This window comes from Salmo trutta, chromosome 22, assembly GCF_901001165.1.
Source record: "Salmo trutta chromosome 22, fSalTru1.1, whole genome shotgun sequence".
NCBI lineage: Eukaryota > Metazoa > Chordata > Actinopteri > Salmoniformes > Salmonidae > Salmo > Salmo trutta.
In genome coordinates this window covers 20,272,858-20,286,672 of record NC_042978.1, presented here as the reverse complement: position 1 = coordinate 20,286,672, position 13,815 = coordinate 20,272,858, and the positions used below count along the sequence as shown (strand labels likewise).

The 13,815-nt window shown below is 43.0% G+C and overlaps 1 protein-coding gene across 1 annotated transcript; it reads right to left on the bottom strand.

Moving 5' to 3' along the window:
* Positions 1-763: 763 nt before the first annotated feature.
* On the bottom strand, positions 764-10,539 carry LOC115158336 (RNA exonuclease 1 homolog). Its single transcript, XM_029707151.1, has 16 exons — positions 10,186-10,539; positions 7,699-9,689; positions 7,394-7,495; positions 7,085-7,301; positions 6,623-6,780; positions 6,391-6,528; positions 6,093-6,216; positions 5,763-5,888; positions 5,520-5,657; positions 5,322-5,435; positions 3,579-3,652; positions 3,233-3,343; positions 2,998-3,113; positions 2,742-2,880; positions 2,067-2,187; positions 764-1,961 (listed from the first exon to the last, which is right to left on the bottom strand). Exons 1-16 carry the CDS (start codon positions 10,370-10,372, stop codon positions 1,873-1,875), a joined length of 3,945 nt encoding a protein of 1,314 aa, XP_029563011.1. The 5' UTR covers positions 10,373-10,539; the 3' UTR covers positions 764-1,872.
* Positions 10,540-13,815: the final 3,276 nt, after the last annotated feature.

Sequence of the window (13,815 nt, the reverse complement as noted above, 5' to 3'; positions counted from 1 at the left end):
TAAGTGAAATCTGTCTGTAAACAATCTGTAAACAATTGTTGGAAAAATTACTTGTGTCGTGCACAAAGTAGGTGTCCTAACAGACTTGCCAAAACTATAGTTTGTTAACAAGAAATTTGTGGAGTGGTTGAGAAACGAGTTTTAATGACTCCAACCTAAGTGTATGTAAACTTCCAACTTCAACTGTACACTGGAGTTGCTTACCAAGAGGACATTGAATGTTCCTGGGTGGCCTAGTTACAGTTTTGACTTAAATCTGCTTGAATATCTATTACAAGACTTGAAAATGGCTGTCTAGCAATGATCAACAACCTTGAGCTTGAATTTAAAAAAATAATGTGCAAATATTGTACAATCCAGATGTGCAAAGCTCTTAGAAACTTACCCAGAAAGACTCATATCGCTGTCAAAGGTGATTCTAACATGTATTGACTCAGGAGGTTGAATACTTATCTAATCAAGATATATTAGAGTTCAATTGTTTTTGTATTTTTTTTATTTTTTACAAATGGTTAGAATTTTTCTTCCACTTTGACAGTATTTTGTGTAGATCGTTGACAAAATGTTTAACAATTAAATCCATTTTAACCCCACTCTAACAACAAAATGTGGGAAAAGTCAAGGGGTGCGAATATTTTCTGAAGGCACTGTATATGCACAGGATAGGCACTAATATTTATGTAAACCACCTACATTTGGTCAACTATACACAATGTTTATTATGCTTTGACATTGGCAGCAAAAATAAATTACATAAACCAGATCTTTTCAATCTTTTTAATAGAAAAAGATAAACCCCCCCAAAAAATACAAAAAGGAAACAACTTACAGCATATTTACAGCACAAGTTTTTTTACCCTCATATGTTATACCATATTTAACACAAAATTATAGCCGTTAGCTACTATAAACAATTTGATATCTGTCTGCATTGAATAACTAATTGTTGCATAATGTGGACATAGTTTTCTACATACCCTGGGAGTAATAGGTTCTATCTGTGTGGCTATAAAAATAGCCCAAGTTCACTTTCATGCAGTGCACAGGACAGAGATAGATAGTGAGTTGTGATGGTCAAGCTATTCAACACATAAATATTTCTGTTTTGGGGTCTGACCGTCATGCTTAATCAAGTTTGAGAGCCGACAAAATACTAAGAGATTGACCACATTTCATCTAACAGCACAGATGTGGTACAAACCCCAACACCGAGTGCATGTATGGTGGCACCGTTCCATGACTGAGAATAACCATGTTTAGACAACGATGTAGCAAGTTCTTCAGTACCAAGTATTCAGTACTGTATTCATTCAACACAGATGAGGTACTTTAGCCCAATAGAGAAGAGAGCATTTCTATAGTGCAAGTTGGGCCAAGGATGCAGCTCAGCAGCAATATAATTTTGTCTTTGTTCACATAACATAATGTGAACAAGAACCCCCCCGTCTTTCAGAGTTAGATCGCCAGAGGAGAAGAATACATACCAACAAAAACTGGTGACAATCATGATCATGGATTTTCTAAATAAAACAGGAACAGTAAATGAAAACACTGTTGATTTCTGCCTTTTACCAACTCACTATCGAGGGCTCTGGCTCTGCTGGCACTCCAACAATGTACTCCAGCAGAACCTGTCCACTATGGCCCACCTGACCAGGCAACACAGTGACTTGGCCATCCCTGCAGATCTCTTTAGAGGAGCCCATTCTCAGCATCTTGCTCTCTGTCACTGCCAAGGTCCCACCACAGTAGAACTCAAGTGCTGGGCTGTTGGCCTCTCAGACAGACAGCTCTCTCCAGGGCCCTCAGCTTCCCTTCTCTCCCCCTCCCTGTCCGTCTCTCTACAGCGGTCCGGTTAGAGGGGAGCAAAAGTCATCTCTTTACCTTGGCGTCTTCTCGGATCTTCCATATCATGAGCTCCATGCAGGCGCAGGCGTCCTCACTGGAGTCATGACCTTCAACTGAAACCAGAGAGGGAAATGGCCTACTAGTGATTTGTTGACATGTGACCAATGTATATCATACAGAGGAACAATAAACAGTGTAATGAGGGTTTAGCTGCTCACCGCTGTCCTGTATGATGCGTTTGAGGTGGTCTGCCATGAGGTTCCTCAGGGCCCGCTTGTATGGCAAGCCCAGGCGATGGGGGAACACGATGGCTGTGTCCACTATAGTGCCGTGTATGACCTACAAAGACATCATGAGATACAGTGTGAGGGCCATTACACAAACACACCTACCTACGTCGTACTATACTTGTGAGGATTGCTTCCTATTCAAAATCCTATTTTCCATAACCCCTTAATCTAATCCCTAAACAGCCTTATTTTGGTATTTTACCACTTTTCTCCCCAATTTCGATCTTGCCTCATCGCTGCAACTCTCCAATGGGCTCGGGAGACGCGAAAGTCAAGTCATGCGTCCTAGTGATGGCCATGGGACTCCCGGACGACCTATGGGACTCCCGGTCACGGCCGGTTGTGACACAGTCCGGGATCGAACCCGGGTCTGTAGTGACGCCTCAAGCACTGCAGTGCCTTAGACCACTGCGCCACTCGGGAGGCCCCACTAAAATAGCCTTTTTACAACTGAGGACTGTCAAAATGTCCAAACTTCTCTGAATTGTTATTGGTTTTCTATTTGTGTAAGGAATTCTGGTACTCACACGAATAGTATAGTAAAACACACACACACGTAATGACCAGAGGGCAATCAGATTAGGGGACTGTGTGCGTGTGTACCTTGAGGGCGAAGAGGTCACTCTCCAGGCTGTGTCCTATGAGGATGGACTCAGTGCTGAACATGTTGAGGATCACAGCCTGCACGTCTCGCAGGGTGATGGTTGCATTCTCCAGGTCCTCCTCTGTTACACCCGAAAACCTGCACAAACCATGATGAAAACGTATTTATTATTTGTTCTAGCGTGTGTACGTGCATATGCTAGATATTGTACATCTCCACACTCAAGATTGAAAAAAGTTTCTCTCGATCCCTTACCGTGTGTTGTAGTCAACCACTTTGCTTTCGGGTTTGACAAATGTGTCATAGATGACTTTCAGCTCAGAGTTGATAACAGTCACCCTGGTCAGCTCCAGACCCTGCTTTGTGTAACACTGTTATCGAGGAGAAAGAGAGCGACAAAGACGACACATTATATAGGGTATTAAGAGGCCCTCTCAGCACTCATACAGCTAATTGTGCCCAAAGAAAAGCAGTGCAGCAGCAAGCTCACCATCTCACAGTCCAGGGCGTAGACTCCACCGTTGCCGTCTGGGGGCAGCTGCTTATCAAAGGTCTGAACATAGCCGTCCAATGATTCTTTGCGTCCGTCCTGAACGTGTTGCTGTGGACAGACAGGAGGCAAGGTGAAAAATCAAATGGCAGGTATTAGTTGATTCTTAAAATGTAACATAAACAGAGAAAGTATTCTGCTTTGAATGGAAGTCATCAAGCTCAATAAGTAGCTGTCACGATGTGCCTTGCACAACACTGCCCCCTTGTGTTCCCATATGTTTCTCAGTTGAAACTCAGTATTGACATTATTACTGATCACACAGCAGAACTGTTAGGTGTGTTACCTTAGACACAGAGCAGCCAGGAGAGCCCACAGGCCCTGAGCAGCAGTTGTAGTTATTCTCCCAGCCTCCCGACACTGTTTACCACAGACACACAGAAGCTCTTGCTAGTTCAATTCAAAATATGACACTACATTCAAATCCTAACGTTCCTTTTACAACATGCACAAATTCAATAACTGCAAAAGTTCATAGACAGACAAATACAGTAAGCTCCAAAAGTATTGGGAGAGTGACACCATTTTTGTTGTTCTGGCTCTGTACTCCAGCAATTTGGATTTGAAATGATACAATGACTATGATGTTAGTGCAGAAGGTCAGCTTTCATTTGAGGGTATTTTCATCCATATCGGTGAACTGCACTTTTTGAACATAGTCCCCCCATTTAAGTTTGTTTTGTTGTGTTACAGATATATTTGTGCCCAATAGAAATGAATGGTAAATAATGTGTCATTTTGGTGTCACTTTTATTGTAAATAAGAATATAATACAATAAAACAGGGGAGGTTATGATATTTGTGCTTGTAACGTTCTTACTCATCATTATTCATTCAGGACTATCCGTAATCATGATAGCAGCCACATGAATCTAGAAATGTTTAGGAACATATTCTATTCTTATTTTCAATAAAAGTGACTCCAAGATGACAATACATTATTTAGGAATATGGGACCAAATACCGAACTTTTGACTACTTTAATACACACAAGTGAATTTGTCCCAATACATTTGGTGCCCTAAAACGGGGGGGAAGACTATGCACAAAAAGTGCTGTAACACAAAAAGTGCTCACCCGATATGGATGAAAATTACCCTCAAATGAAAGCTGCACTTTAACCCCAGTCATTGTTCCATTTCAAAGTGCTGAAGTACAGAGCCAAAACAAAAAAATTGTCACTAACCATATTTCCACCCAGCCATTTCATGCGGATGAATTACCAGGAAAGGGCCTTCCCCAAACTGTTGCCACAATGTTAGAAGTACAGAAACATTTAGAATGTCATTGTATGCTGTAGCGTTAAGATTTCCCTTCACTGGAACTAAGGGACCTGCCCGAACCATGAAAAACAGCCCCAGACCATTATTCCTCCTCCACCAAACATTACAGTTGGCACTATGCATTTGGGCAGATAGAGTTATCCTGGCATCCGCCAAACCCAGATTTGTCAGTCAGACTGACATATGGTGGAACTTGATTCATCACTCCAGAGAACACGTTTCCACTGGTCCAGAGTCCAATGGCAGCGAGCTTTACACCACTCAAGCCGACGCTTGACATTGCGCACGGTGATCTTAGGCTATAGCTGAGACTGAGTTAATGGAAAACAGACAGAACGTTTTCACTTCATGGGAAAAATTGTCTTCTCTAAGAGCAGTGGATTCATATCACAGAAAGTGGACCCTGTTAGCTGCCTTCTCCTGCCATCCCCATCGCCAATCGCTGTGTGTTCGATTTTATACACCTGTCAGTAACGGGTGTGGCTGAAATAGCCAAATCCACAAATTTGAAGGGGAGTCCACTTGCTTTTGTATATATAGTGTATTTTTATGTGCACTACGTCATCACGCACAGCCTTTTATCCGCAAAAAGTCAGTTTGCTCGAAACATCTCTGGTGGGAAAATGCACATATTGTTTTATGCAGATTTTAGAATATTTGCATGAAAATCTGTTGGAAATTGGATGGAAACCTATCTAGTATCCAAATACTTTTGAAACTCACTGTATACATACAGACCGACCTACCTTTATGTCTGCGCAGACGGCCCCAGTGATGATTACACTCCTCCTTGCGAACACAGTTGCCGTTGGCGTTGATCTTATACTCGGCCCCACATCGACAGCACACCTTGGCAAAAGCTTTGAATAAATCAAAAAATCTGTTAGTCTGGCAGAGAAGGACTTGATCTAAAACAGACTGAGGAGGGTGTTGTAAAGACTTACGGTCAACATTCTTCTTTTCTGGGATGTTGTGGACCACGGCTCGACCTGAGCGCTCAGGGTGTGGCCTGGGGTATCCATGCTCCTGCAGCTGCTCCTCCGTCATCAGATAGTCCCTCAGCTTCCTGTACAACCTGACACCTGCAGCCGTGCAGACACATAGCTAGAATACAAAGCCCCTCCTGCCTAATCAAACGTCTACTGCCTGTAATACCAGCTCCAACCAGAGGAGGACTAGCTACTCACCACTGAGTTTCTCCTCCTGTTGCTTGCCAGTCCTGTTGATGGTGAAGCTGGTCTTGGCAGCGAGGCGTCCCCCCAGCACTTCCTCATGGGACTGGGCCTTCCTGTTCCCCACCACTGCAGGGCTCCCTGAAAGAAGACAAGCAGGCTGATTAGACTCTGATCTAACTCAGTTTGGTTCTTTTTCACCTAAAGGTAAAGGTTGCCATTTTTGGAGGGAGATTTTATCCTAGATCTGTGCAAAAGGGCAACGACTTACAGAAGCGCTGCAACTACACCAAACACCATCTGTTTGTAATTGCTACATAGTTAATGTATGTGTCAGTGACATACTGGCAACGGGTGAGGTGGGGGAGCTGCTCTTGCTGCGTAGCTTCTTCAGTGTGTTGACTGCCACGTTGAGGTAGATATTCTTACTGCTGCTCCGGTCATACACCACCTTCTCCTCCTCCAGGGCCTAGAGACACAGTCCACTGTTAGAACTTCAACTCACATCAAATATTTCACAAACATAACTCATCCACCCTTTTCTAAAATGGGATACCACTAGCAGTGCTATGAGCACACATCCTTAACTGTAGACATGGATAGATTAAATGATGAATCAGTTCAACCCTGTGTGGTCTCATACCATTTGGAAGGCCAAGTCTTCAGAGGGGCAGAACTTCATACACTCATCTATAAAGTTGTTGAGGTATCGCTGGCGGACGTTGGTGGGCACTTTGGCTCCAAACTCAGTGGGAATCACTGGGCGCTTCATTGCAGAGCTCTGAGAAGAACATAAAAAATAATGTCAACTAAATAGACACAAATATCATGTTTTCATGATAATGTTCTGACATACTATAAATTCCTGGCGTTACCTTCATTGTGGGAGTGTGTGCCACCCTCTTCTGTGCAATAGTGGTGGTGGTCTTTGACAAGATGCCGGCTGATGTCTGGGCCTTCACAGAGACACCTCCTGGGAGGGTCCTGGTGGGCGACAACACTCTGCTGCCTGCTAGCTTTGCCTCGACAAGACCTGCAGCCAGATAAAGTTTTCTCAACAACACAGTCCTTAAATGACACTTTTCTGGTCTCATATTTTTGTGCTATCGTAATGCATACAAACTCCGTGTTAGATCACTCGGTCCTGGGGCCCCCGTGTGCATGTTTTGGTTTTTGCCCTAGCACTACAAAGCTGATTCAAATAACCAACTCATCATCAAGCTTTGATTACTTGAATCAGGCAGGGGGGGCAGAACTGAGTTTGGGAAACCCTGTGTTAGATGACATGACCATATATGGGGTGAAAGATAGAAAGACCTTAGGCCAAGCATTCTTACCAGACTTGGAGGAGGATGGTAAAGGGATGGGGCGGTGGGCTACTCTCTTCCTCTCCCCAGGGAAGGGGCTGAGGCTTGGCCTGGGTCTGGGTGTAGAGGCAGTCTTCACGGCTGCTGCAAGCTGAGAGGCCTGCTGCTGGGCAATCTGCATGCGCTGGTAACAGATCTCCTGGGCAGTCAGTCTCCTGTACGGTGGAGGCTTTGGCGTTGCCTCAGTCTGAAACACAGAATCCAGTTTGTATTCAATGAAAGGCTTTTTGCTATGGTGGTTACCATAGAGATGGGGTAAATTCCAGAGAACAAACTCACACTTCCTTTGGCGGAGAAATGTGAAACCCTCTTCTTCTGCCCAGGAAAGAGAGTAGTTTGATTGCTGTCTGTGGCATCCTCATCATCAGAATCTTTAGAGGGCTGGGAAGGGAAAGGAAAAACTGAGCAGATTTACATTTCACACAATATTTCATGAACAGAATATTGGAAACAGTGCCATTCTAAAATGAATTACACACATTTTTACTGACCTGTATGAACAGGATAAACTGCAGTGAATGGTAACCTAAGGAAATATTGTACAAAACAACTTAAAATGAAGGGAGATGGCAATCTATGGGTACCTTGGCTTGCCTTCCCTTGTCCTCCGTCTTCACATCCTTGGATTCATTGAAGATCCGTAAGCACTCCTCCATTGGGTCATCATCCAGGTCAAAGTCCATGTCCACCTGCAGACCGGAGTAGTCCACCCCACCACCATCCATGTCATCATAGCCTCTGTCATCCTCTGGACCAATGTCATCATCCTCTGAGGATGAGGGGGTGAGCTCTGAGGCATTCCTCTTATTCAAATGCCCCCTCTTGAAAGCAGCAGCTGACTTCCTCACAATTTTCTCCTCCTCGTCATCCTCCTCGCGTTTCTCCTCTGCACTCTCATCCCCAAACAGATCTACGTGACTCAGAGATCTTTGTTTCACCTTTCCTGTTTTGCCATCCGAGAAGCTTCTGCTGTTTTTCTTCACCTTGTCTTTACTGCTGTTAGAACTCCCTTTGCTAACTTTATTGGAGCCCTTTTCTCTTCCACTGCTGTCATGTTTACCATTCTTGTGTCCTTTAAACTTAGAAGAGTCCTTTTCCTTATCTGAAGTCTTCAGTTTTTTACTATCCCCACCCCCCTTTTCTCTCTCACTCTTGCTTGACGCCCCTTTTACTTTGTCTGTCCTAAGCTTACTCTTTCCATTACTTCTCTTTTCTTCCTGTCCCTCCTTGCCTTTGTCTATGGATTTATCCTTTATCTTGCTTTTCTCCTCTTCTTTCTTTCCCTGATTCTTGCTGTCCTTCTTTGCAGTTTCGTGGCTTGATTTCTTTGAATCACTTATTTTCTTACCATCCCCTGCTCCTTTTTCTTTACTACTACCACCACCACTCTTTTTACTGGACTCCTTTTCAGATTTATGCACCTTCTCTACTTTGATGCTCTTCATGTGGCTGGTTTTACCTGCCACTTTTTCAGTCTCTGGCTTGTCTTTTTGCCTTGCTACTTCCTGGTTCTCTGAGTCTTCCTGCTCTTTAGCCTCCCGACTCCTCTGTTGTTTCAGCCCACCTAGAGCTCTTTCTGTCCTCTCTCCTTTTCCTGGACCAGAGGCTTCCTCCACTGACCCACTGCTGCTCTTCCTCCTCTGCAGACGGCTGAGAGAGGTGGGTCGATACTCTGTCCCAGAGCTCTCCTCATCAGACTCAGAGAAACTGGCAGTGTACTTCAGTGGGTCTGGTATCACCTGTCGAGGCTTCTTGGTGGTTGGCACATATTCCTCATCTGTTGACAGCTTTCCTGTCCCTGACAGGTGAGGTCTTTTTTTTCCTTCTCCCTTAGAAGCACCTGTCCTCTGGTCTTTCTTATCCTTGACAGCAATTTTAGCTGAATAGTTGGAGAGAGGGTCATATTCCATGTCTGTGGATGGTTTAGAATTATCCACTGTGTACTTGTTCTTGGAGAAGGCCGCATTATTGGAGTACTTAGGACTAGTAGGGGGAGAGGGTAGATGAGGAGATCGTGTTCGAGCAGGCTTTTTCAAAGCTGTTTTGGTAACCGAGGTGGGCACATATTCCATGGAGCTGGCATGGTTGTCCTTGCTGTCAGAGTCCAAGGTGTACTTACTGGAGCGAGGGGTGGGATTGTAATCAGCTGTTGTAGTCATCTGATAACTGCCTGGGTCATACGCCAAATGGGATGCCACGGCCTGTGGTTTTGGCCAGTTAGCCATCATTTTGGGGGAACTGGCAGTAGGATCATATTCCTGGTCCCCAGTTCGTGAGAGTGGTTTTGACAACACGTTGGGGGAACTGGCAGTGGGGTGATATTTCTGGTCTCCACTTTGTGAGAGTGGTTTCAGCAACACTTTAGGAGAACTGGCAGAAGGGTCATATTCCAGGTCCCCGATTTGTGAGAGCTTCTTCTTTTCCCGCTCCACCTCACTGCGTACCGCCTCGATGGCACGGTTGACCAACTCAAGCTCGAGGGCACCCATGTCCACTGTTGCAGCAGCAGGCTCCCCATTCTGTTGCTCCTCTGGTCTTACTACCTCTGGATTGAATGGGTCATAGCCACCTTGCTCTGAAAGAAGCCATTAGATAGCAAATAGGATTAGCAAATTGTCAAGCATGTTCTATGGTAAGTATAATGCACAGTTTTACAGTACTCTAACAGTTCAGTTGAATGTTATATTCTGTCCCTACCTTGCATATAAATAAGGTTTCAAATGCCATTGTCAACAAACCTGACTTGTCACAACACGCAGAACCTTTGAATTCAACGGGTTAACATAATGACACCCCCTTACCTCACTCTGACTTTACTAGCTAACAGTTAACATGTACTAGCTAGCTAGCTAATGCAGCCAGACAGTATAGCCGATTGAGGATTTATTTAATGTACAAGATGTGATGTTATCAACCCCTCAGTAAGGCGAAATATGTTTTATATTTCACAATGGTTAAAATATTTAGCTAAACACTGTAGCTAACGTTATGCAGCCACTGCGACATAAACAAACACTGGAAAGCTAGCTAACATAGTTAAGCTAGAGGAATACAAAATAAATGCAAGTCACCCTTTTGTTTGGAGTAAAGTTCTTTTGATGTTCTAGTGTCATTTGAGCCATAAGACGCACGTCTATGTTTGCTGTGTCTGAAGTGACAGTATGGTCTGTTGCACCCATATTTGCCGCTTTTCCCATTGCAGCTATCCGTGTAAAACGGGCAGTCAATTCCACGGAAGAAACCGGTGGATCTCAGCATAGTCTTCCTAGACCTCTCATACCCGCAGAATCGAGACTGACAATTTGGTGTAGGTCGTTTTTTAGTTGTAATAAATCGAGGGGAATCCACTTGTCACATAGCTAGGTACATGTAAAACAACAATACAGCATCCCTACGACGCCATGTTGGATGGCCAAAAAAAGCTATCGCGAGAAGCCCACGTCGCACATATAGACGTCAATGAGAATACCACGTACTTGCCTGTGGAAATTCAGGCCAAGGCAATGAGAGCACGTGGGTGTAAGAAAGCTACCCACAGCATATTTGCGTTCAAAAATGTGTCGTTTCGTTTTCACCTTGAAATTATGTTAATTTGCCATCTCATTGTATAAACGTGACTAAGGATTTACGAAAGTGACTGAACATCAACAGTTCACCCTGATATCGCAGCCTTATACTAGCTACCTCACGCTTCTGCAAAGTGGTAACACGCATTAGATTGGCCTTTGAAGTCTGTGTAGTCAGTGTGTACAATGAGTTGAGGCCCAGTAGTCAGGTCCTAGGTTAGCCTAATGTGTTCAGTTTCCTTCTGGCGTTTACACAGGCAGCCAGATGTTGTTTTTTTCCTTCACTAATTGGTCTATTGCCCAATCAGAGCTGGGAAAAAATCTGTGATTCGTGAAAAGACCAATGCGTGCGCACGCGCATGTGTGTGTGTGCATGGGGGGGGGGGGGGGTCACGATTAAAGAAACCAGACAAAGGTTTATTACACAAAAAAAATTTTTTTTTTCAGTCCTTATGGTAATCAGAACAGCTGACATCTTGATGAGAAACTGCACTCATCCTAATCAAACATGTAGGTAGGGCTATAGAAGAACGAAACATCTGTTTACCAGAATTGCACTGATTTGAGAGATTGAACGTGGTAACATCTGTTTCAAGCAAACTTTAAATGGATATATATCACAAAATACACCCATTTACTTTTAGACTGATTGTTCAATTTTGTTGCCAAAATTGTGCTCATAATTTTGCCAAATGAGTTTATACCTAATACGACGCCAGTTAAGGATATGAGTGTATAAAATCAATAGAACCATAAACAAATAATATCCCCGCTTAACAAAAATAAAAAGCCGACATAATGGGCATGCACGCAGTAACCCAACCATACCTTCCTGAGCTGAACCTCAAAGTCACCGACTCGCATACGAAGCAAGCTCTGCCCTTTAATACATGTTCTTCACCTGTTGCGCACAGCTGATCAATTAAACCAATTAATTATGCAAATTGTTTGCTAAAGCCAGCCTTACAAGACATTTGTCCAAAATAGAGTAGGGCAAATGTGAACCTTGATCATATTTTGTGTCTATAAAAAGCGCTATGGGCTATAATAATAATAAATTACAATGTATGAAACTTTTATAGAGCTTTTCTATTATCAAGGCTATGCTTAGGCTATTAACCCTCCTGCTGTGTTCCAGTCGAATTGGACCGATTTACAAGTTTTCTCTGAAAAATGTAGTTCATTTAATTTGATTGTCATAAGGCTCCATGACTTTGTCCACACAGGGCATCTGAACACACAAAATACATTTTGATGATTTTCATAAAAATTGGGGTGTTTTATTTGACTTTTGTACACCTGTGGTGTTCCAGGTCAAAAATGACCAGTCATTAGAAATGAATAGGTGAGACTACAATTAGTGTATAAAATTGAGTTCAGGCACATGCCCATTCATCAGATGGACACACTTCCTCTCCCAGACCCCCACATGCATGTGTGTTTGAGCACACACACACACACACACTCACACCTCACTCCCCTTCTTGGCTTCCATGGCAACCCCCACGGGAAGGCTCTTGTGAGGCTCTTGATCATATCTTTGATCAAGACACTGATGAGGTGGAGAGAGGTCAGGAAACTGACAGTGAAGATGCATTAGAGGAGAAAGTAGTCTGGAATAAATAGCACAATATGTTTCATCTGAGTATTTGTTATAGTCAAAATAATCCATATATTATGTTTTTTTTTACTCAAAAACAAGTTGTATGAGCTCAGGTCAATGAGGCCTACAGGCCATAAATAGCAAATAGAAGTTCAAAACGTATAATGTTCACAAGAACTTAAGTTGATAAAAAGATCTAACACAACATTAGGTGATAATATATGGATTGTTATGGATTGATAATCAGCTATAAACTATAATCATTTTGGAGCGGGAACACAGAATGAATTAACATGAAACGAACACAATAGGAGGGTTAATTAGACTATAAGGAACAAACACTTTCTATCATGATAGACATTCAATTAAATAAGTCGATTAAAAGCAAATGCATGCATTTTATTACTATGTATAGTTGTCTTTGACTTTGCTTGAAATAGTTGTGCGTCTACTGTGTCACAAATAAGAACGCAATACGCAATCGTTTATGACGCTTGGAGCGCTCCAATGTTCTTGCCGAATTTTCCAAACGCACCATTAACGGGGGAAATTCTGAACACAAAATGTAATAGGCCAGCTAGATGATGGTTTCCATCGCCAATATGTTTGCTACCGCAAATAATGATTTCAGCAACGGTGTGAATGTCTCTTCTCGGCCTCCATTCCTGGGTCTTGATGTGGCAATCCTTATCAAGACCGTTGTGTTTTTATTCTGCTCGGGCCTCATACTGTGGTGCTTATGGGATCTATGGAGAAGAAAGGATGAAGACTTCGACGACACAGATTTGTTGTAAGTTTAGAAACATGTTTGTTTGCGTGTGTGTTTGTGTGTGTGAGAGAGAGAGAGAGACCCCATTTGCCCCCCTAGACACAACCACAACAACATAACAAACAAAAACGGGTCACAACGCCTGCGGCTCTGTCGGACGCTGGGTTTGTACATAGTCAATGGTAGGCTTCGAGAGGACTCCTACGGTAGGTACACCTATAGCTCATCTCTTGACAGTAATACTGTAGACTACTTTATCACTGACCTCAACCCAGAGTCTATCAGATCACAGCAAAATCGCACTCCACCTGAACAGAGCTATGCTCAATCATGAGGCATCAAAGCCTAAGGAACTGAATAATATTAAGAAATGCAATGGGTGGAAGAAAAGTAGTGTGGAAATCTACAACAACAATTTCCTGGACAAAATGTTTCACTGTAATAGTGAAGGTGTAAACATGGCAGTAGAAAACCTAAACAGTATATTTGACCTCTCAGCTTCCCTATCAAAACATTTCAAGCAGACAACCTAAGAAAATTAACAAAAATTGTTTGATGAAGAATGCAAAAACCTAAGAAAGAAATTGAGAAACCTATCCAACCTAAAACATAGAGACCCAGAAAACCTGAGCATATGCCTTCACTATGGTGAACCACTAAAATAATAAACAACAACACAAAGAGTTATCTATCCAAAATGGAGATGTATGGATAAACCACTTCTCCAATCGTTTGGGCTCTATAACAAAGAACAAACAGCAAA

Excerpts from the sequence above, each read along its gene's own strand:
- LOC115158336 (XM_029707151.1), bottom strand. The coding sequence starts at position 10,372 with ATGCTGAGATCCACCGGTTTCTTCCGTGGAATTGACTGCCCGTTTTAC. Across the intron at positions 6,217-6,390 it reads AAGACTTGGCCTTCCAAATG|GCCCTGGAGGAGGAGAAGGT; the intron begins GTATGAGACCAC and ends CTGTGTCTCTAG. Across the intron at positions 5,436-5,519 it reads AGAAAAGAAGAATGTTGACC|CTTTTGCCAAGGTGTGCTGT; the intron begins GTAAGTCTTTAC and ends ATTTATTCAAAG.